At 38.8% G+C, this 25,613-nt stretch overlaps 1 protein-coding gene across 2 annotated transcripts in view; it reads left to right on the forward strand.

The window, feature by feature from the left end:
• Positions 1 to 603: 603 nt before the first annotated feature.
• The window catches only part of LOC131440652 (GPI inositol-deacylase), a 254,257-nt gene continuing 229,247 nt past the window's right edge, over positions 604 to 25,613 (forward strand). Inside the window, exons 1-3 of one of the 2 annotated variants that reach the window (XM_058612123.1) lie at positions 604 to 1,201; positions 1,252 to 1,471; positions 9,339 to 9,487. In XM_058612123.1, the coding sequence (XP_058468106.1) occupies positions 1,067 to 1,201; positions 1,252 to 1,471; positions 9,339 to 9,487 (504 nt within the window). In that variant the 5' untranslated portion in view covers positions 604 to 1,066. The remainder of the gene's footprint in view (positions 1,202 to 1,251; positions 1,472 to 9,338; positions 9,488 to 25,613) is intronic. The other variant, XM_058612122.1, reaches the window with a different exon arrangement.

Genomic DNA, 25,613 nt, shown 5'->3' on the forward strand with positions numbered 1-25,613 from the left:
CAATGATATTGAGTAACTTCTACTCTAAATTTGAGTTTAACGCAAGAACTTGTTTTTTTGTCACTATTCGCAAGATCAGTCTAAAAGTTGTAAAAACCATTTGTAGCAACAGGTTGCAACACAAACGGTGTTGTGTCTGCAAAAACCGGAATGATAAAATCCGTGTTTTGGTTCAGAACGGAAACGAATATGCTCAAATGTCATTTGTGAGGAATAAGTGTATGATTGGTGCCTGAGCATAACTGACATGTATGTTAATTTGCGATTGACACACAACTCCAAGCGACCACCACTTGATATAGTATTGAGTTCAATTACCTAATATTTTAATACAATACACTCAGAAAAGGAGCAATTTTTTTGCAAATTTGGTAAATGTGAAATAAAATTTCACTCAAAATTTGAGTGATTTGATTTTTGGTACACGTACAAATTAAGTATTACTCAGTAAATGAGTAGATTTTACCCAAATATCGTTTCCAGTGGAAGAACTCAAATTTGAGTAACTTTGGAGTTACTCTAAATTAGAGTTGTTCCACTTTTTCTGTAGATGAGTGAGATCTTACTCATTTTTGAGTAACTATTTTTAAGCGTGTAGGTTTCGCGCAAGTTGTAAATAAATCGATCGTGCAAATTTTTATTAGTGTAATTGCCGGTATTCGGATTGTAAACAAAAACATGGATTTTTGTTAGGATAATTAAACTTAACGGCGTGTTCAGGAGTGTTCCTGTTCTACATGCATAATTTGTGTCAATTTCAAAATTTAAACCTGGAGAGTAAAACTATAAAAACTGGCAGAAACAACAGCGTTTCACTCGTGTTTCAAAAATACAAAAATTAGCAACAGTTTTAAATTTGACAGTAGAACTGTTTGAATAAATAAAACTAAAACGTCTTGCTGGGGATACGTCTGTTTCAGTTTCAGTTATATTATAGACCACGCATATGAATCTTGCGACAGCTGAATTCCTCTAAAGATTTGCAGGGGATACATATGTCCCAGTTTCAGTTCTATTATGGATCTCCCATATAAAACTTCCATCTGCTGATTTGCTCTAAGCAAAAATGTTCTTCAATTTTATCTCCATAATATCATTGCTTTGTTTTATATTATTTATGTATGGAATTTTCATAAACACAAAGAAAGTCGAAGAAAATCTTTGTCAAATGACCTACATGTACGACTATCCACAATATTTGGTAAGTAATAAAGACTATGATTTGAAAGTTCTTATCATTTTCAATTACAGAAAATTGTGTTACCTGAAAACAAATATTTTCCTGCATACTCCCTGTACTCTTATCTGGAAGGTCGACAAACACAAAGCGTAAAATATAAAGAATATCGTGGAGCTCCAGTGCTATTCATTCCTGGGAATGGAGGATCGTTTAAGCAAGTTCGATCATTGGCATCCGTTGCAATACAAACAACAGTAAATAAAAAGCGTGGAAATCTAAATTATTTTACAGGTATTTTTCATGCTAATTGAAATCAACAGAAGCAGGTTTATATTGTAGGCAATCGACAATCTCGTGATTTAGTTTAAATTTTCTAGTCGATCGGATATTTTTTATCGAGTAGTCAAATGTAATAAAAACTGACGGGTGGAAAATTATTTGGGTTTATTTTTCACTGCAAACAAAATTATATAAAGTATTCCAGTTTACAATATTCCAGTTCCTCCCTGCCCTTTAGATCAGAACAGAGATGAGTGCGTTGTATTCAATTGGTCGTGATGCATTTCGATTCTGAGTCAATGTCTATCAGACGCACAAAAGTGCCTGGGGATCAACCGAAGATTATGAAATGTGAACATGATATATCAATAGTAGGGCAACAGAGGTATTTTGGCACTTCATATATTTTGGCCCACCTAACACACTTTATGGATTTAATCGATGTTAACCCATTATAACCCGGGGGTTTTGAAATTTTAATCAAATGAACTGATATCATCAGTTCCATCATATGTGTTGAAGATTATGGGAAACGCAAAACCACTGTTAGAAATCTTTTCTAAACGAAAGTATTCCACCGTATGATATATCATACACACAAATGTTAGCATCAAATTTTACATTATTTTACACATTATTTGGATTTTTTTTATAGATATAACCTTTTTAGAGCATCTGCTAATGTTTTGTCACAAGATATAAGTATTAGTGCATAATTTGACAACAAAATACAAAGCAATATATAATTTACTTTTGCACTGCCATTTCTAGTCGTTAGTAGGTGTGTCAAGGATCAAAACACAATTAAATTTTGAAAAACAAATAGCAAATTTAACACAAACAAGTTGCGTAGTGTAGTTTATCTGTTTTTGTTGTTGTGAAGCTGTTGGGTAGTGCAGTTCCACAGTGAACATTTTTTTCTGCGTATGATATATCATACGCTACAGGGGTTCCCAAAGTACGATATAGACCCCTTGGGGTCGATATCCCTTTTGCGGGGGTCGACGTTAACGAAAACTGACTATGGGGGTCGACGAGGTCTAGAAATCGTTCCCCTATTGTTGGATACAAGTTGTTATTTACGCTAAAAAGTTTTGTGTTTATCCGCAGAAATTGGTATTTTACATCAATATTAATAAACAAGAAAAGCAAGCTTTTTCATAGTAATGTGTTGATGAGGGTCTAAGCCCTAGGTTAATTTTAGTAAAGTGGTCCATGACCCAAAAAATTTGGGAACCCCTGCGCTAGGACATAATAGGTTAAGTAACCCATGTTGCATCAATTTGAAGCTAATCACATTAAATTACCTATTTTGCGGAAGGGGTTTTCAAAGATATTACACCATTTGGTGGATATTTTTACAAAGTGGGCCAAAATAGAATCAATCCTAAAGTGAGCCAAAATACCTCTGTTACCCTACTAGTGACTTACTCGCTTTCACTGTCCATCTGTATGCAGTCAAAGTGTGCAGATTATCTGTGACAATGTAGTCACAGTGTGATAATAGTCGACAGACAAACAGTACAGTATTTGACTGTACAGACAAATTTGACTGTTTTTGAAACTGTTGTGCAGAAGTTGTCTGTCACAGATTCTGTGACAATCAAAAACTTGTTTATTTCATCCCAGAACACAGCAAAACGTTTCAGCACCGTACTTCTGGAAAGCCATTACACTTTGTTGTGAAGGAGGAGCTTGGCTAATTCAATGGTAATTTCTTTTGAGAATTCCACGAAATGTGCGATAAGCTTCATTATTTCGCCCGGAAATAACAATATTGACGACGCAGTTCGGTGAGAAGTGAGTACACGTGGTTTTGCCCAAGTGGTTTCTTCTTATTATTATTCCGCTTCATCTATTGTATCTGCCGATCCTGCCACCTGTTGTGCCCTGTTGAGTTATTACGCCAGGCGCATACGCGAATTCGGTCCTGCTGTTACGAAACGATGTGAAACTGAATTTCTTTTTTTGTTTCATTATATAAATACACGTTGTTACTCGTACGCGGTCGTAAATCGTTTTCTTTCTCCGTATTTTTCGTGTTCAAATCCGTCTTTCGATTGTCCGCCCAATAGGTTATGGGCCCAGGCTAGTAGGCAACAATAAGTTTGTTTAGTTGCTGCCTGTGAAAATAATTATTTCTGATTAATTTATTCACGAACGGAAGCAGAAAGAAGATGACGGATCCACAAAGATTTGCACTGCAGAAATTAAACAATCACAATTATCAGTCGTGGAAGTTTAAGATGGAGATGTTGCTAGTTCGGGAGGAGATATGGCAAGTTATCTCGGAGAATCCTGTGAATCCAGTAACTGAAGCTTGGACGAGGGCAGCTGCAAAAGCTCGGGCGACTATCGGGCTCTGCAAGACGACAAGACAAGTTTGGTACGAAGTTGTTAAACTGCCAAACAAACTTGGAACACGTTGAAGGTGTATCACGACAAAGGGTCAGAGGTGTATTTACTGAAGAAAATGACAAACTTGGAGCCTCCCTTGGGAGGAGGAGATTCTACCGCAGGAATGAATGGATGGAGTTGTATGTTCCGTCTACAAAAAGGGCGATAAGCTAGACTGTTGCAATTACCGCGCAATCACCACTTTCTTGTATCTTATTCAATATTGCCCTGGAAGGTATGATTCGAAGAGCGAGGATCGACACAAGTGGCACGATCTTCCGAAAGTCCGTAAAACTTTTTGGCTTCGCTGACGATATTGATATTGTGACACGTAACCTTGAGAAGATGACGGAAACCTACATCGGACTGAAAGCTGAAGCTAGGCGTATCGGACTGGCCATAAATGCGTCGAAAACCAAATACATGAGAGGAAGAGGCTCTAGAGAAGAAGTAGTGTTTCTTCTGATAGACGAATATTGATAGACGGTGACGATATCGAGGTGGTTGACGAGTTCGTGTATTTGGGCTTACTGGTGACCGCCGATAATGACACCAGCAGAGAAATTCATAGACGTATTTTGGCAGGGAATCGTGCGTACTTTGGACTCAGAAAAACCCTCCGATCGAGAAAAGTACGCCACCGCACGAAATTGACCATCTACAAAACGCTCATTAGACCGGTTGTTCTCTATGGCCACGAGGCCTGGACTATGTTGGCAGAGAACCAACGCGCCCTCAGTGTTTTCGAAAGAAAGGTACTCTATGGAGGAGTGCAGATGGATGACGGAACGTGGAGACGGCGTATGAATCACGAATTGCAACAGTTGCTAGGAGAACCACCTATCGTACAGACAGCTAAAATCGGGCGTCTACGGTGGGCTGGGCATGTCATAAGGATGTCGGACGACAGCCCAGTGAAAATGGTGAATCTAATCCGACTGGTACAAGAAGAAGAGGAGCGCAGCGAGCAAGGTGCATCGATCAAGTGGAGGGTGATCTCAGAAACATCCGTGCCTTGAGTGGCTGGCGACGAGCAGCCATGGACCGAGTTATGTGGAGACGTATGCTTGATACAGCAAAGGACACCCCAGGCCTATAGCTGTTATGTATGGTAAGGTAAGGTAAGTGGAGCTCAAGGATTGATATGGAGCAGCATTTGCATACCTATTCTGATTTACCACAACGGATTGCGGATGTTGTTTATGCAATTCTAGAGAAGTTGCAAGTGGCAGTGTTACTGTGTTCGCTTCCTGGTTCGTCGTTGGAGCAACGAATATGAGAAGAACTAACGATTCAACTGGTTAAATCTAAGCTGTTGGAGGAAGCAGAGAAACACCGGGAACGCAATGAAGGCGCTAATTCAATCAGCGGACAAGCGTAGCGAGTGGAGCATAGGTACCGACGTGGCGGTAAGAAGTTTACTGGTGGAAGTAAACAAATAAAATCGCGTTCTTGTTTTCAAGCTAAACAACCGGGACACCCAAAGAAAGACTGTCCGAATGCTGTAATTGCCGATTCATCGACGAAGACGATGAAGAAGAAGTAGCATGAACCAAAAGTGAAATAGGCACAAACTGTTCCTGAGGGACCTCTGGCATGGTTGGTGGGACAAACTGATCCAAACATCTGGTTTATAGACAGTGGTGGGACAAGCTGATCCAAACTGCTGGTTTACGACATATGACGGGTAACCGAAGGTTTCTCACGATGCTGCAACATTATGATGCAACGACTGTAATGTTGGCTGACGATGAGAGAACTGAGGTTGCTGGATACGGCAGCGGGATTATTGTTGGAATGTCCGATTCTGGAAAACCGATAGACATCGAATTAAGCGACGTGTTTTATGTACCGAAACTGTCCACGGAAGACCGCTCCAGTCGAAAAACCAGCATGCGGGCCACCCGCCGGGCTTTCGTAGCCTGGGGGTGTTTTTCGCGGATGCACAAGGACCGAAGCATGCGGCCAGCATAGATATTTACCAAGGTCATCTGGAAGACTCGTGCATGAGGAAGCAATTCGATTTGTAATTCGTTCAATTCAACTATTTGTCCCGGGTTGGCGGTTCAATAAATATGGCACTTGTCTTACAAACCAGTTTTCGTTTGTTCGAGCCCCGACCTGGAAGGATTCGTATTTTCGGCAGGATAATAGCACTAGCCATGCAATGGTTCTGTAGTCGATGACTGTTATACCAAGGGCATCCCAAAATAATGCAGCCTTAGCCATAGTTTTCTTCCTAGCTGACCGTTGTACCGTGGTCCACTCAGTTATGATCTTTTTGTTTCTGGAGTGAAGTAATGGATCCATGTGTCATGCATTGTCACATTTCGACGCAAAAATTCTGATTTACTACTTGTAAACCATGGCCAAACACGGCTCTGAATCATCAAGTTGTTGTTTTTGACCGACTGTGAAAAAACGGGACACTAACTTTGAAAAGAGCCTCAGCAAACTCAAGCAAATTTAAATTTACGGTTAGATATAACTAATGTGGAGTTTTTTTTATGTTCTCTGGAATACGACCACGTTTAAATTCAGTAAACCTATAACAAATGATTTTTTTCGATGAAACAAAGTACGGATAACACTTTTGATGTTATCGATGATGTTGCACAATATTTTTTCTAACGTTTGCATTAAAAAAATGGAACATCATGGCTGATTTGTCATGTGTTAACCTTCACCCGCACTGACGAAACTACCCATGCTGTATCAATCATAGTAACCCATGAGTCAGCAGACAAAATTTGTCAGTTCTATCAATCGAACTCCAACCGCAATAGCAACAAAAGAGAATCAACTCCATTCAGGAGTGTGCGCGCACAAAACGGACATGGTTGCGCACTTCTTCGAAAACGGACATAGTGCCACTCTTTTTGCAATTCAACCGTCACTTTTTGTCCAATCTAAATGTCATGAAGTCTCACACATAATATTTTGAAAGTGGGTACTTCATGAACCTCATAAGGGTTTGAAAATGACAGTGTCATCTGTGGGCTAGTCACACGACTTGTTGAGTGATGTTATATATTACCTAGCAGATGAACTGAAACCGTTAAATTTGATTAACTTAGCGGTAACTGCTTCCAAGTTTCCTTGCGTAGTAGCGGTTTCATGCTCAGCGCACAAAATTAGGCTCAATTAGTCGTAATTTTGTTTTCCCACAGAAATTGGTTTGGACATTGCATATAGTTGTCTGGAAGTTCGAAACGACAACTTGATGTAGTCATAACGTTTATATTCTAAATTTTTTTCATAGGTTAACCCCCACTGACAAAACTACCATGCCGCATTTATCATAGTAACCCATGAGTTAGCAGACAACACTTGACAGCTCTATCAGTCGAACTTTAACCGTGATGGCAAAAACAGTGAAGCAACTCTGTTTAGAAGTGTACGCTTTGTGGATGCCAGAGACGCTTGTTCCGTCATCTACAAAATTTTGGTACTATTAGGCAGCAATCGGAGCATCGAAAGAAAGCCCGGTTTTGAATGGCCGACGACCCTGAGATACAATAAGCTCCAAAGGAAGCTGAAGTGGAGACCGAAGAAAAATTGGTTATATCGTTGCGCGTGATGAAGACATATGTCAGGAAGCGGACGTCGAACCCACTGGTTTCGGAGCAACAGGCATTGACAAAACGGCAGTAGCTGAATATGATCGTCAACTAGATTTTCCCGGCGAACCGCGACGTGAGGTGGTGATGAACAACGAGACCTATCTCTCTCTGCGTTACCACCCAGGCAGGGCCCTTCGTAGTTTACTTTCTCCACGAAGGAAGTGAGCTCTGAGGTCAAGTTCGTTTCTCATACCAAGTTGTCCAATAGCTGCTGTGGCTAGCAATCAGCGAAGAGGGGATATCAAAGCCGCTCTTCTTGCGCTCCTGGCCGTGAACGGGAAAATCTTTAGTACAAAATTCCTGCCTGAAGATGCGTCGTTCATCAAGAAATACCATAAGAGCGAAGACGCTGAGTTTTGGTCGGCCCACTACTCGAAGCGATCGTTGGAGCAGCTGAATATCGGTGTGGTACCCAAGTTGGCGAGCCCGCCCAACGTCCGTCAGCTGCATCCCATCGAGAATTTGTAGGTTCACCTGACAAAAACTGAGGAGGAATTGATAAATAAAACGAAGAAAAAACTCAAAACATGTCTACACGCATGTTTTCGTCCACCAATGTTCCGGTTAACTGCTGGAAGGTCGCTCGCAAGGGCGTAGATTTTTTTTGCAAGTAAGCTTAAATAATAACCTTCCATGGGAAATTTATCAGAAGCAATTATCTATACGTTTGCTGGATGGTTGTGCTGGTGCTGTATTCGAAGAAATCAATGGAATTCTGTGCGGTGTACAGTCGGTGCTGGTGCTGTGGAAAATGTATTTAGTTTTATTCCGACAATCAAGCAGCTTTAAAGGCACTCAATTCGAATGACTCACTTGTGATCGCAAGTCGATTTTAAATCGAAAACCTCAACATTTCAAATGCTGTATCGGGCCATTTTGTTATGGAGAATGAGTTAACTAGGGTTTGTGCAGCGAATTATTTCGTAGAGCCAAAACCAGTTCTACAACTGTCAACCAGTCGGGTAAATCATAAGATTTGTTTCTGGACTGCTTGCAAACTTGCTCCCAAACAAAAGCATTTTTACCTGTTTTGAATCTGAATATGTCTACTGCATTTTCCAAGCATCATTGAAGTATTTCGGTTAGAGCTCTTGCTAGGCTTTTCAAACTCAACTATCATATGGCTACTATACAGCGTGCTGCGTGTTATTCGTGTGATATGTGTGAATGTGATTACGGTACTCCATATCATATCATATCATGTAGCAGTTCCGTATAAACACGTACGTACCTGCGTTTCGGGTTCTCTGTGAATCTCAAATGGTAGGATTTTCTATCGTCTCTCACCGAATGTAGTTAAGAGCTATAGAGGAGGCCATCTTGGAGTGAGTGAATATTTGCTCTATTTATAAAGTTCTTATGGTGCGCCGAATTTAATTCTGCTTTTATTAAGCGTGCAATTCGGCATCTGCAGATCGTCCAGCATTCTTTGTTGTATTCCAATTTTATGTCAACATTTATACTGATTCTATAGTCACTCTGAAGTTTATATTTTAGTTCCACCTTGCGTCCTCAAGGTTGCATTTTTGTACTTCTAGCTCGCCGTTGATTTTTTAGGATATTTAACAATTTGTTACGCAACACATGGCCGAATTATCGATTCCCAACTGCTTCGCTGGTGGCCTGTGGAGCTGGGTAGAATTTTTCACGACGGTTCCCATAACTTTTGGCGAAGAACTCCTTGCTCGTATTATACATTTGACAGATTTTGACAGAATTACACTTCTGATTCGATCATCTTTTGCTCCTGCAATAAAATTATGCAAAAAAAATATGTGTTGCATTTGTTGGAGTACAGTCTTTACAAAAAAATCATGCAAGCATAAGCTCTCACAAAAATTTTTCAATTATTTTTGCAGTTGATCTGGATGAAGAATTGTCCGGCGTATATGGGGGAGTTCTCCGGAAACAAGTGGAATTCGTCGAAATATGCGTGAAGAGAATCATTGAGCTATATGCAAGACATTCTGCCAGTCCAACATCAGTTGTCATAATAGGCCATTCAATGGTAGGTTAATGTGAAACGAGTGCGAGAAACTGAATCAATCTTATTGAAAATATGTTATGTCTGTTACTGTGCTCAAGTGTCTCTAATACATTTCAGCTTTGTTGCATTTTGCGTGTAGAACGGTCATTTCGCTCGAAAGCAGCATAACCGATATCCATAAACGAAGATTTAAGTGAACGATCTCTTGGACCCTTACGAAATCCTCAATTTTACTAGAATATTTCATCTCCGAAACTCAGCATGCTTTTATGACCAATCGTTCAACTTCAACGAATTTACCTAAAAATCTTCTATTATCAGTTCTCTTGAAGTACGTACCCAAGTTAATGCAACCTGTACAGGTTTCTTCGCAGCCTTCAACAATATAAAATATCAAATAACAGTTGTCAAGCTAGATAAGCTTGGGTTCAATGGATCATTCTGAACTAACTACATTCATATTTAACTGGTCGCAAAATGTCTACGAAAACTGGAGACGACTCGACGACACCTTTCGCCGTTAGCTCTATATTTCCTCAGGGACATCAGGTTATTTGGGACCATTTATATTATTACTGTACTGTTATTTCTTTCTCTCGCGAACACTCGTTCAGAGGATAATAGTATAACTTTACAGAAAGAGTGCAGAGAAGTGAATCGCACGTGAAGGACTCAGGTATTATTATTGATGCCAAGTTAAACTTTCAAAATCACATCGATTATGTAATTTCCAAGGATTCTACTTTTACGATTTATTTTTCGCGTTCCAAGAACTTTGTCTATGTATGTGCATTATTTTGTGCACTAGACCGTTCGACACTTGAATATGGCTCTATCATTTGGTAACATTACTATCATATCGACAATGAGCGTATCGAAGCTATCCAGTGGAAATTGGTTCGATTTGCTCTATGCAATCTGCATGAAACTGTAAAGTTGTAGGCTTGTATGTATTATCTGTAGAAGTCTCAAAAGCAGTCGGTTTGTTACAATCATGTATCGATTGTCCCGAACTTCTACAATTAATAAACTTAGACATTCATCGCCGTAGTCTGTTTTATCATCTTTTTTTAGATTACTTTTCGTCATAAAAAACTATGGATTCAATGAACCATTCACTAGTATGTGCTTTTTATTAGATAACTTGTCTAATGTTTTCGATTTGAATTTGTCTCGAAATGTAGTCAAACGATTGTTTCTTAGTCACTTATCATGTTAGGTTTACTAGATTTTCGTTTGAGCTGTTAGTTAGAGATGGTCGGGTATAGAAATTCTTATACCCGAACCCGACCCGTACCCGAGTGATCAGCAAAAAAATTTACCCGTACCCGATCAAAAATTTAAAAAATTACCCGTACCCGACCCGTACCCGAACAAAACTAAAAAAAAATTACCCGTACCCGACCCGTACCCGATAAAAAATAAAAAATTTTACCCGTACCCGACCCGTACCCGATTAAAAATTACCCGTAGCCGTACCCGACCCGAATGAGTATTTACCCAAAATGTCGTAATACCCGTTGTATTCAATTTTGGGTAGGTATCTTATCTTGACATACAAATAAAAATTCACATTCGAATCACTTGAAAAATCACGTAAAAAGGTTCCTAATGTTAAATTGAATATTATACGTGACGAAAATGAATGTTATGCGAACATCCCCTAAAATGAAAGTTCGTTTACGTGAATTGACCAAACATCAAATAATGTGCGTGTATTCCCGGTGTGAAAAATTAAATTTTGAAAATGGTGAACAGTGAGTCCTTCAAGTGTAAGTAGTTTGAACATTCGTGAGAAATTTTTTTTGGTTACAATTATTTACTACAAAGCAAAATGAATTATGATTTTGATTTAAATTAATCTGTCAAACATGCCCGTTTTGTAAGCCTCACAAACCCACACCCACGATGTTAACGGTAGCTGGTGGTTTTTACAGCCATTGAACTTCTGTGCCAACTCAGGTGGAACACTCAACAAGTGAACACGGTGAAAATTTGAGTATTTCGCGAGAAAAGATTTTCACCCGTACTTTTGCGACTCCACATTGTCACGCATCGAGATTTTCACTTGTATTCCAGTGAAAAGAAACGAAAGTTATCTGGCAATATAGCCCAATCTGCTGTGCCATCAATCGGTGTCATTTCAAGTGAGGTGACACCACCCAGAAGTGCAGAATAATAAGAACTTCTATGCAGATTTTCTGAAATAAATGTTCATGTTTTTATGGTAAGAATCCCAATGATTTTTATGAATATTTTGAAAATCTCTAACCAATATTTAAAATAACAGTTTTCTGGTATCTGAATGTGATATGAGTACTACACTACATTTTATATACTGCCCATACTTGCATATCAGTCCCATATGGGAAATCGGCATGTTGAGAAAAAGACGATCAAAAGTTTATTTCCGAATTTTTTTATTTATTGTGCTCCCTAATGCTGGTCCCGGGTTGGCGGTTCAATGCCTAGGACGCTGGTCTTACTAGCCAGCTGTCGTATGTTCGAGCCCCGACCTGGAAGGATTCTTAGTGTCAGTAGGATTCATAGTACTAGCCATGCAATGATTCTGTACGCTAAGAATCGGCTGCGAAGTCTGTTGAAACAGAAAGGCCAAATTCCACGAAAGGAATGTAATGCCAAGACTTTGCTTTGCTCCCAAATGCTAAATCTTGGTATTATTACATGAAATATCGGTAATACACCTTTGCTGTTCCAATATTGCAACAAATGAAATTATTGAAATTTTGCACTGAATGGGACTGATATGCGGGTACTTTAGCATATGGGACACAGAAATGAGTTGATATTTTTTTATATTTTACTGAACAAACCCTCAACTTTCATTGCAAATTCTGAGAGTATATTGAGGAAAGACTCCATTCCTCAAGCTAACTCAAAATTGGCGAAAATCGATATGAGACTGATATGCGAGTATGGGCAGTACATGAATCAAATAATTTTTACTGGATTGTGCATTAAACAGCATCAAAATGGCAGTCCATTAAAACCTACGTGAAAAGTAGATTCCTACCGCTACATCATAGAGCTAAGGCAGTGTGTCTTATTAAATATGTTATAAACAAAGTAGGGCGGGAAATATTCACATAACTTTTCATGAAGAATAAAATGTTTTTTTCTGGAAAAAGATGCCAGTTGACAGGTCTGGTCCTAGGCGCGAATGTCAAAACCCCTTGAATCAAATTGATTATTTTTCGGAAGAACTGTTTTGCAATGAAAAAATCTCGTCAACGTGTAAACATATTTATGTGAAGTACAAATGGTCGGGTAATCGATCCGAAAAAAAAATTACCCGTACCCGACCCGTACCCGAGTAAGCGGTAAATTTTTTTACCCGTACCCGACCCGTACCCGAGTGAACAGTAAAATTTTTTACCCGTATCCGACCCGTACCCGATTGAAAATAAAAATTTTTACCCGTACCCGACCAACAACCCGTCGGGTACGGGTACGGGTCGGGTTTCGGGTAAAATACCCGATACCCGACCATCTCTACTGTTAGTAGAATATTGTCACTAATAGTACCGTTTAATTCTACAAAAATTGAAAAGGAAAACAGGTACCATAAACTGGAAGAGGTTAGTGTTTTCTATGTTTGTTTTTACCTAGGATACGGGTAGTAATTGGAAAAGCCAAGAAGATCTATTCCCTTGGTCTCGGCTTAATAAAGAGGTGGAGTTATTTTTGAATATTTCTAAACTTTCTGCTGAATCTAATTTCCATGGATTGGAAGTTTGTCTTAAGATTTTGATGTCATTGGTAGTGAGTTCATGATCTTCGAAAAAGGCATGCTCTGCTACTTTTGAAGTGATGTGGTAGTCCCTTTTCCAATTCTTTGGATGCTTTCGCTGTTTCTGAGATATGCTCCTTGTAACGAATGTCTAGTGTTCTCTTTGTTTGTCCGATGTATATTTTATCGCAATGAAAAAATTTTTGTATACCTCAGACTTTTTCAAATTTTCTGTAGGATCTTTTGTAGAACATATTCAATTGGTAGTTTATAAAGCTGAATACTAAATCTAAACCATTTTTTTAGTTTTGATTTTAATGGGTGTGAAATATTCTTTTTAAATTTCCGGAAAGGGGGGTCAAAGTTGTAAGTGATTGTTTTTTTAACAATCTTAATTTTTTATCGACGATGGTTCGAAATGTATGCTCTGGATATCCATTGAGCTTTCCTATTTTGCAAACAAAGTTTATCTCTTTTATTGCAGCATCTTTTCTAAGGGGCAAGGGTAGCATTCTGTGAATCATATGGTGGAATGCTGTCATTGGGTTTGATAAATCGTTGCGTTTGATTATGCAAAATATAGCATCTACGTATCTCCACCAGCGATTAGGTAATAATCCCTGTTTATTTAAAAGTTCTTCGAGGTTTGCATAAATAATTCGCATAAAAACGGGGAAAGCGGATTACCCACCGGTGCCCCTTGTAAATGTTCATAAAATTCATCTCTGAACTTGACATAATTTACATCCATGCAAAGCCGAGTTAGGGTAAGATAAGACCTTACTTTGCATTTCTATAAACTACTACTATTTTGTAACCAATCTTCCTACATATTGATTGAGTCCTTCACCGGGACGCTTGGGAATAAGGCGGTTACATCGAAAGATACCATCATTTCGTCATCTTCAATTCCGAGTTCTGAAGTTGAGTAGCGAAAACCTGTGTGTTAGAAACTGATTTACTGAAGATTAGCATACATTGGAATTCTTTTACTAGCCATCTGGAGATTTTTTGAGTTGGGGCACCCACTGAAGAAATGATTTCCCTTTTACCAGGTTTATGAACCTTTAGGAGTCCGTTGATTTAGGATAAAGTGGGGTTAGAAACTTTGAGACTACTGAGATTGATATCGAAGTTTGGATTGCATTCATGAAGAGTTCTATCTACTTTTTTGATAATTTCTGGAAGGGGGTTTCTGGTATATTTACTTAGACCCGTGCGAAGGGTGTGGGGGTCTTGGGTGTTTTAACCTCCCTCACCAGGGATGATTTTTCAAGTTGAAAGAATGCAATAGAAGCGGAGGTAGCACTATACAGTAAAAAGAGAGTTTTGCTGAGCTAACGAACATCTGGTCATTCGAGCCGGATGAATGTCGTTTATCCGGAAAAGATACGTCTATTTCATATACATCGTACCTGACACTACCTTACCGCCCTCTCTAAAAACGGCAACTACCATTTATGACACATTTTATACAATATATCAGGTTAGTGACATTCCAAATTCATACACCGTTTGTGGTCATTCTACCGAGTCGTTTTGCTCGCATGGCACCTATATACTAATGCATCGCAACACACTCAATCGTGGAAGCAATCGACAAAGCTCATAGCCTTAGAAACAAAGTCACAGTAGCTAACATGAGATATTTGATTTATACAAGGCAATTAATTGCGAGGGTCTGGTAACTAGCGCTCCGATTCCCTATATCTTTCTATTCCGAAATAACTGATCTCAAATTGTAGGTCCGGATTTATCATCATATCATGTCTGAACTGGAGCGAAAATTGCGTAACCTAGCAGCCCGTCGCCGCAGTATAGCAACATCTTTCAGTTTGTTCAGACTATTTGTTGCTGACTGCAATGCTGAGAGAGATATCGCTGAGGTACCAGTTCGACTAGACGCGGCCGTTTCACTGTGGTTCAACTCTGCTCAAGCTGAGTTAGAAACTACAAATGAAACACCTGATACTTTAGAAGCATATTTAAAGGAGAGAGCCGAGTTCGACTCATCTTTTTATAGGGTTGAAGTTTTCTTTTACAGCAGGTTCCTGCTATTCCACCAGTAGCACCAACATCAGTCGTAAATAGCACGAACAGAGTAAAATTACCGAATGTAAAATTACCAATATTTGATGGAAAATTCGAAGCCTGGTTAAACTTCCACGATCTATTTGTATCCTTAGTACATTCCTCATCCGATTTGTCGAGCATCCAAAAGTTTTATTACATCCGCTCGTCACTCAGTGGAGAAGCTTTAAAACTAATTCAAACTATACCGATAAGCGCTACAAATTACCCTGTCACGCAGAATTTACTGGTGGATCATTTCCAGAATCCAATTGTGTTGAAGCGAAACTATGTGCAAACTTTATTCAATTTCCCACCTTTACGTCGCGAGTCAGCTACCGATCGAGCAGTTCGAAGCGAATATCAAGGTGTTAAAACAGTTAGGAAAATAAACCGATTCCTGATTACATACAACGAAGAGTCAATGTTTTGCAACAAGTAGCCACAAAACCAGTAGAAATCACATAGCAGTAACAAACGCAAAATAAAAAACCAGTTCAGCCTCGTTTTGGAATACATGGAGCATTCCAGGATTATCGATCCCGAAAATGCATTGCATGCTCCGAGGAAAACTTTGTCTACTTTTGCTCGTTTGGCAGTCGACGAGAAAGAAAAACTTGTAAAGCGAAACCATCTATATCGCAACTGCTTCAAAAAAGGACATTTCGCACGAGAATGTGCTTCGGAAAATTGTTGTAAGAAATGCCAATCTAGGCATCACACCTTACTGTGCACAAAATTTATTTCTAATACTGGAAATTCGTCTAACAATGCTGCTGTTAATCCAAGTGTAGGCAGCACAACGATACCAGCATCTGTAAATAATACGTCTAGACCACGTCTAACGACAACTGCTACCGTTGCACACTCCGGGATTACTAGTTGTAAATGTGAAGAAATATTTAAATAAACGGTACAGCGTAATGCTGACGGACGATATACAGTTCGACTTCCGTTCAAGGATCGTCAGATCGAGCGATTGGGAGAAAATAGAAAAACTGCATTGCGGAGGTTTCATTTGTTGGAAAATCGTTTAGCTCGCAATCCTGATCTTGAATACCTTAGATTAGGATATATGGCACCGGTTTTAGATGAAGCAAATGATTTGAGTTCATGCTATTACTTGCCCCATCATCATGTAATTCGTGAAAGCAGCACGACGACAAAGGTTCGTGATGGCTTTGATGCTTTTTGCAAAACTAACGAAACGTTTGACCTTGTCGTATATTGTTCAGATTTTTTACCCTCTTGGATTGGTTGGGCCCATCGTTGTGACAGCGAAAGCGTTTATGCAGACACTCTGGTCACTCATGGATGACGATGGAGTTATATGGCAGTGGGATCGTGAACTGGCCATTGGGCTTACGGAAATCAGCCAGAAACATTGGGCATAAATGCAGTACTTGCGTACGAACCCGTCCAAATTAATTGAACAATTTATGGCCGAGCTCCCAGCTACTCGTGAAACTGCATCACGACCGTATTCAGCCAAGACATCGACGTGACAGTCCGTTAAAGTCATATATGGCTGTATTTGTTTGTTTCGCCACCAAGGCAGTTCATCTGGAAATAGTTGTAGATCTGAGTACAAGTAAATTTTTACAATCATTTCGGCGGTTTGTCTCTCGACGCGGACTGTCAGATGTCTATACAGATAACGGTCGAAATTTCGTTGGAGCGTCAAACGAATTACGGCGTTTTATGCAAAACAAGGAGTTCAAGGATAAACTTTCCACCAAATCCGCCGAAAGCATTTCGGTGGCGGCGATTCACTCTGCACAGAAACATTTTCTAAGGATGCTCGGTGGACATCGCTAGCTTTCGACGAAATGGACACTCTTCTCTCATTCAAATTGAGTTTTGTCTCAATTTGCGTCCCCTCACACCACTAAATGAGGATCCTGCGGACTTGAAACCATTAACTCCTTCTCATCAGTCGGTGTTAAAAAGTCGTTCGCATCGCACGCGAATTGCTCTTGGCTCCTGGAAATTTTTTCTGGCTACCTAGAGTTTCATTGATTCAAGGCTACCTGAATCACTGGAAGTCTTTTTGAAGACTTACAATTAGTCAGTCTTTCTTAAGGCTATACAAAGAGTGATATTCTAATATAATCAGTCTTTTTCAAGACTAAGAAATTAATCAGCCTAAGGCTAGCCATCCAAAGAATTATTTTTCGAACTTATCAGTCTTTATTAAGACTTCCACAAAATCAGTTTTTATCAAGACTTAACCAATCTAGGAGTCTATTCAATAACTAATTTAGTCTAGTTACTTTATATTCTTGCCTGCGTTCAACCGAAAAGACAACAAGCCTAAGGTTAAAAATAATACAATATGGAAGAAATCCCAATCCGTTATTCAAAATTTTTCTAACAACATTGACGATCTTATAAAATCTTAAAATAAAAGACAACGGACAGACTTCCCTTCAGTTGATCCTATGCCGTCTAACAATATTTACGATATTCTTCCTGAATCTGTTTGTAGCGACATAGATGAAAATTCTTCGAAAAATCCCAAAATGGACGCTTGTCGTTCTAGGAAGAAACAACAATCTATGCATCCAGTGACGGTGATGATTTCCGACTTCAAAGCATTCCGTTCTGAGCTTTCTACTTTTCTACCGGAAGTAAAAGTATCATTTCAAATCACACGAAGAGGAGAATGTCGAGTCTTGGTTGAAGAAATGGAAGATTACGAACGTCTCATCCGATATTTGTCCGAGAAACATCATAAATTCATATGATATCAAATCAGACAGACTCTTCAAGGCTGTCTTGACAGGCTTATCAAATGATCAAAGTACTGATGATATTAAAATCAAACTAAAAGAATTGCTTGGTGTTGTCCCTTGCCAAGTAATAACGGATGGAAACTAAAATTTTGGAATTTCTTTCTCAAGCTGTCAAAAAAAGACAAACATACTTGGAGAAGATCTGATTTATTGAAATTAAATATACATTGTTCATTGTGGAATAAAATTAGTGAACATTTGAAAACGGTCCGTAATCGGATGCTCGGCGAAGCTTCCGTTTGATGTCGGAACAGGAGCGTTGTACGGCCTTCATGTCAACTTTGCGAATGCATCTCTTGATTCTACCAATCAACAGTTAGCAATTCGTGGCTCTCCAGTTATTTTTGTACACCAAGGAGCTCAAAACCTCGAAGAAATCTTCGATTAGGAGACACTGAGGTAGATTTATCGGGTTGTGGATTTTTAAGTACAAATGGGATCGAATGGGTATTCAAAAATGATTGTGTTTTTTGGTGCAATGCGATTACGCTTTATCCGGACAAAACACGTATTGTCCATCAGCATGATGTTTTTGAAAACGGGATCAAAACTTTCTACAAACATTCGTTCTAATACACATCTTGATTGATTGCCAACCCAGATGGCTTGAACCATGGCTTAGAAATGCCTTTCTCGGAAATGACAATGTACAGCATCACTTTCTGTTCAAACTTATGTTTAAACTAATATTTTATGTTCGAATGTACAGTAGAACTATCCGTTGAATAGTATCGATCGTTTGCGGGAATCTGCGTCATCGAAAGAGGGAAGTAACTTTCGTCGTCCAAAACAAAACTTTTTCCGGAAAAATTTTTAATCAACCAGCGGCATTGGGAATTCAGCGTTGAAATCTGTGCGTCAGTATATCCCGAGGCTCGTGTCTTCTTGTTGTACCGTATACTTAGAATTTCTCATACAGAATAAAACAGTGCTTTGATTGAGTAAGTCATCCTTAAGAAAACGAAATGGGTTCACTATTATATGCACTTCCGGCACCGGAACCCGAGAACCGGTATAATCAAAGTCGGTTCGTATGGCCACCAACTAAAATGACGTACAAACTCTTCTAGTACGCACTCTAGATTTTGGTAGGACTATAAGACCTTTCATTTGAGCCTAAGATTGGGAATAACGGTTTAGAGTCCAGTTTATAACATTTTTGCGGTTTTTGTTCCGCCAGTTAAGGTAACGGAGTACAATATTGAACATACTTTACCCTATAACTCCGGAACCGGAAGCCGGATCCGGATGAAATTCAGCAATTACGTATGGGACCACGAGACCTTTCGTTTGAATTTAAGTTTGTGGAAATCGGTCAAACCATCGCTGAGAAAAGTGAGTGAGATCCATTTTGGTATATATGACAACTATTTCCGGTACTTCCGGAACCGGATACCGGGAACCAGGATAGCCGAAATCGGTTTGTTTAGTTGCCTACTGATAATAACTATCGATTTGTGTAGTTTTTAGACCAGTTTAAAAATTTTTTTACGTTTTTTGTTTCACCGGTTTAAGTGACGGTGTACAATATGTAACACACTTTACCCTATAATTCCGGAACCGGAAGTCGGATCCGGATGAAATTCAGGAATTCCGTATGGGACCACGAGACCTTTCATTTGAATCTGAGTTTGTCAAAATCGCTTCAGCCATCTCCGAGAAAACCTAGTGAGATTATTTGACACATACACACACATACATACATACACACACACACACACACACACACACACACACACACACACACACACACACACACACACAGACAGTGCTCAGCTCGATGAACTGAGTCGAATGGTATATGCCAATTTTCACTAGTCGGCTTTTCAAGTGATTGCATAACCTTTCTATATGAGAAAGGCAAAAAGAGCTAATGGTACTTCTATACCACGCTCTGGAATTTCCCATGAGCTTTACCTAATACACTTCAATCGAAGTGATGTAAACAATCTGAAAACTTTAGAAAAAGTATGTTCCATTTTACACATTAAAATTCATTGAGAACATTATAAACGGCATAATGGTATTTCAAACTTAACACAATGTCGTTGTTGCCAAGGCTTTGGCCATGGTACCAAAAACTGTCATATGGATAAACGATTTTTGAATTGTGGTAAATCGCGTTCGAAAGACGTATGTCCAATGAATGAAACTACTGATAAATTTTCATCTTCTAATTGTGGTGGAAATCATAAATCCAATTATTTCAAATACCCTGTCCGGGAAAAAATTTTAAACGCTCGTTCGCTTAGACAACAACAAGTTAAATCAACGACCTTAAATTTACTGAACATACCTGAAATAAAAAAAAAACGATACAACTGCCTACCTAAATCTTCTAAGGTACCTATTTCTTCGAATCTAAAACAAAAAATGACGGGTGAGTAATGTTAAAGACTTAATTGGATGTCGTGAATACGAATAAAACTGACACTCCTTCTTTATACTTTCGAATATTAATTAGTTGATCGATTGTGCAAATTGTGCAAGCTTTCCAAAAATTAAGTTTTCTCAAAAACCTCAAATGCTCGCAATTCTCATTTGGACTTTAGTCGTCCGGTGGAGCAGTTGGCAATAAAAGCAGGCCTTTTGCTTGGTATAAAGCCTCAAACGCTTAGGTCGTGCTTTCATTTGGACTTCAATCGTCAGATGGAGCAGTCGGCAATGCTTTCATTTGGACTTCAGTCGTCAGGTGGAGCAGTCGTCAATAATAAGAGCAAACCTTTTGCGCTCAAACGCTCAGGAAATGTTCTCATTTGGATTTCAGTCGTCAGGTGGAGCAGTTGGCAATGAAAGCAGACCTTTTGCGTGGTGTAAAGCCTCAAACGCTTAGGTCGTGCTTTCAGGCACAAATCTCCAAATACCAAGGGGAACGTGCCATTTGAGCCAATTTGTTCTGAATAGTACTGTTGTTGTACCGTTGAATCCCACTATGTCACGTCATTACACTCTCACAGTCACTTTTTGCACAGTCTATTTTTCCCAAAAGTGTATCAAACATTGTAGATATATCATAATTTATTATTAAATCTACACAGAAAGAAAAGATGAAACTTACACGACATGTAAACCGATAGTACTATGAAATAGACATCAGTTGAAACGATCTGATTGAAACCATGATTGATGTAAAACTACATTAAAATTCATTTAGTTTTTCATTGAACAAGACTATATTTACAAACCGGTTCGTTTTGTAATGTAAATTTCCATTAAATTGCCTGCTCCAAATATGTGCATGAAAATAAATGTAAAATCACAAAATATTTTTATCTGTGTACGCATAAATATTATTTGAACCTAACTATTAACTGTTACACATTTTAAAAGAAACTGTTATTTTTATAAGTTCTGTTGATAATTTTATAAACTATTACCTGGAATAAGCTGGGACCTAAACTATTGTAAATTGGTAATAATTATTCGATATGCCGTACATATACTGTCTTATTTTGCTAAAAAAAAGGTTCATTTTTGTCAGCCATGCTTGAGCAAATACATTAATTGCACTCAGACTATCTGAGAAGAGAAAATAATTTGACAATTACACTCAAGCTATAATGAACTGCTGCTAATACTGGTGCTGGTTCTTGAAGGCTAAATGAGGCCGAAAAATTACTGTTGACCCAGTAGCCTCTTCAATCCGTGATTTCTATCGAGCGTAGGTGATTTGGGATTCCACGCACTTCGCGTTGCATGGATGTGTCGAAAACTAAAGTTGAGTCAGGGACATATAGTAGGCTGACACTGGTAGGAATATAACTTGAATTCGCTCTAATTTGATAATATTGGAGTTTGCAGCGTAACGAAAGCAAATGCATCCATATTCCACCACTGAAAGTATCGTCTGATACAATTTTATTAGATCTTTCGGATGAGCACCCCATCAAGATCCTGTTATCGTTCGAAGAAAATTTACTCTTTGTTGTGTATTTGAATTACTCGTAGCCACCCAGTAGGGATAGATTTTGTCGTGAATACGACTTACTTTACTATGGGGTGCCTTTTCAAAATTTACCCTCTGAGAGAGTGATAAGTTCTTGATCGTGGATATCTATTGTTGTATCTAATGAATCAACATAATTCTTGCGACATGCCATCGGAAATATGATCACAATTTTATGATAAAATTTTCAGTTTTGTGACATAGTCTCAAATAATTCAAAATTAAACTTTTCTGAAATGTTTGGTATAAACGAGTATTAAAGAGGATAATTCATAAGGCGCGTTTGCCTTTCTCGTATTTTGAAAGCTCATAGATCAGTGATCTGTGAAGGGATTTATATAATCTAAATACCAATAGAATCGAAATTTTTCAATTTAAACGTGTATAGCAAAAGCATTGGAGTATTTCAATAGTACACTATTGAAAAACCTGTCTCATTTGACCCATGTCAACACCAGCCAATCAAAACGCGTTCTAAGGAAGAGAACAAAATATCTGCTGCTGTACAACAAATCGTTCGAGAAAAATGTTCCCAAAAGTGGTGAATATCGCACTGAGTTCCTTAATTTGGTCCTTCTGAATGCAAGAAACGAATCCCTACAGCATATTGATAGTTGATTTCAATAAATTATGCAAATCCGAAATGAAATAATCAACATTAAAATTCTGTATGCTGCTATTTTTATAGCTGTTAGGATCGCCCATTAGTGAAAAAGCTACAAACGAAATCTGGTAAAAACAAGCCTCTCAACAAAAATTGAATCAGTTTGGATTCTATCGCCACTGCGAGCAGATGTGTTTTTTGTCGTCTGCACAGCTAGTTTCGCTTCCGACAAGAGCGATTACGTCACAGCTGCCAGTCATTAGCATTGGCGAAAAAACAACGGTGGAGAGCATTACACAATATCAGCCGTTCTAATGGCTCTAAAAGTTTTCTAAAGAAATATTAGGATTTGTTGTTCGCTCATCGAAGGTAATTATCCTCAGTTTAGTGCAAATCAAGAACAGTTTGGTTAGATTTGTGCACTTTGCGCTGTGTGAAATTCACAGTAATCGAGATCAAGTGAAGCTTTCTTTGTTTTTGCGAAAAATGTGAAAAAGGGGAATGCTTGCATAATTCATAAAATTGATATTCGGAAGTGTTAAGGAACATGTCAGTTGTTTTCGTATTCACGACATCCAGTTATGTCTCTGACCTTACCCACCCGTCTTTTTTTCGAATTTAAACTCATGTATATTTTATTTGATTTTAATTGCCGCATAATGTCTACTATACCGATTTTTGATTGGTTCTTTTCGGCAAGCATTATCTGAGAGAGACGAAAGATATGTAATGAAAAGACGGATAGGTATTTTAGAAATGAAAAGACGGATAAGTATTCTAGATCGATATAATAGACACTATGCGGTGAAGAACTACACTTGTTACACGACCATACTCGAATTTAGTGTTCGACCCCCTCAAGTAGAAGGTAAAATAAGGAGTGTGATGGGTTTTTATACTCAGATCACAGCATGCTGTGCGTTTGGCTGTCAGCTTTCGTTTGTTTACTTGTTTGTGCGTTTTAAAAATGTCGCATATTGAAAAGGAAGTGAAAATTAAGGTTCTGGACACATGGCTAAGTGAGAAGGGTATTACTATGCGAAAATTGGCGAAGCGGTTTGGAATTCATCATGCCAGTGTTAAAACCATCATTAATAAGTTTGGGGAACACTATTCTTTGGATGAGCTAACAGGAAGAGACAGAAAACCCGGCTCTTCCAACCCGAAACTGGACAAAAAGTGGTATCTCTAATCATGAAGAACAAATCAATGCCAATATGTGATTTGGCCAAAACAGCAGGAACAAGTGTCGGAATGATCCAGCGAATCAAGAGGCGAAATCACCTGAAGAAGAAGCAGAAAATCTCGAAACAAAGTGTAGAACAGAAGAAGCGAGCAGCAACAAGGGCCCGGAAATTGTATTCGTGGTTTTTGCAGTGTCCGGATGCATGCGTTTTAATGGACGATGAGACTTATGCAAAGGAGAACTCGAAAACCCTTCCAGGTTCACAATACTTTACTGTCGTCGTTGGGGAGGATGGCAAGCAATATGTTCCTGTGGTTTGAAGTCAACCATTTTTTACACTACCGGAACTATAAATGCAGATATCTATCGATCTGAGTGTCTCCAGAAGAGATTGCTGCCTTTATATAGAAGTATAGTACACCTCCACTGTTTTGGCCGGATTTAGCGTCGGCTCACTATGCCAAAACCACTGTCAATTGGCTTGCGGAAAAGGGTATAAATTTCGTTGGGAAAAATATCAATCCATCGCAGCCCTCAGCTTCGACCCATCGAACGTTACTGGGCAATCGTGAAGAGGGTCTTCAAGAAGACTGGTAAGGTAGCTGGGAACATGCAGGAGCTCAAAAAAATTTGGGCTCAAGCGTCCAAAAAATGCGATGCAACACTTTTTTTTTTATTCAATAATATAATTATTTTTTAAGGCACACTGCTTTAGCTCTAAGGTGCCAAGGACTTTTTCTAATTTTATTAACGACTAACTTAAAACTAGGATAGTATGATTGGATAATGTTGTATTGGGGTCGCAGTGGTCGACTTTGGCAGATCCAACCTTCAGCTGGCAATCGGCACCGGCCGGTGGATGGAATATTTCATGAGTCTTCCAGATGACGTTGGCCGCATCCCTCGGTCCGTGTGGGTCCGCGGGAAACACCCCCACGATGCAACACTTGTCCGGAACTTGATGAAGAGCGTTCGATAAAAAGTTCGAAAATTCGTGAAGGAATAACTTAAATTTCATCCGGTTTTCATTATGCTAATGTTTAACTTCGTACAATAGAAGATCAATTTTTAGTTTGAATAAAATATATAGCTTATTTTCGATACACTCCTTAAAATTCATTTTCTTCTTCTGACCATGCTTATATGAGCCTGCCTAGGCTAGCTTTTCCGTTCTAAATTTATAACTGATTCAATCTATACCGTCTTTTCATTGCATATCTTTCGTCTCTCTCAGTTAATGCTTGCCGAAAAGAACCAATCAAAATCGATATAGTAACTATTAATGTCGTTCACGTAAAAATTATAGAGGAGCGGACTGAGGTATGAGCCTTGTCGGAGAATTATGTAGCTACTTCTGAATGTTGCCAAATCGCCATTTGAAAAATGCATGCGTTCTCTGAAAAAAGATTGTGCAAATAATTATTTATTACCACTGCAAGTCTATGTTGTCTGTCTGAAAGAACATTAAAAATTAACTAAACTCCAAAGTCCAAAAATACAGATGCCATTTTTTGTTTTTGTGCTAAGGAAATTTGGACGTCACGCGAAAGCAATACAAGGCAATCAATCGTCCCTTTATTTCTATGGAAGCCAAACTGAATATCTGATAACAAGCCGTTCGTCTCGACCCAAGTGTCGAAGCTCGAAGAATAATTTTTTCGAACAATTTTCTTATGCCGGACAACATTGCAATGGATCTGTATGACTCGTGATTGGAAGCTGATTTCCCCGGTTTTTGAATGGCGATAACTTTCACTTGCCTCATGTCAGGTGGTACAATATTTTGCTCACGAAA

Source organism: Malaya genurostris, chromosome 1 (genome assembly GCF_030247185.1).
Source record: "Malaya genurostris strain Urasoe2022 chromosome 1, Malgen_1.1, whole genome shotgun sequence".
Lineage (NCBI taxonomy): Eukaryota > Metazoa > Arthropoda > Insecta > Diptera > Culicidae > Malaya > Malaya genurostris.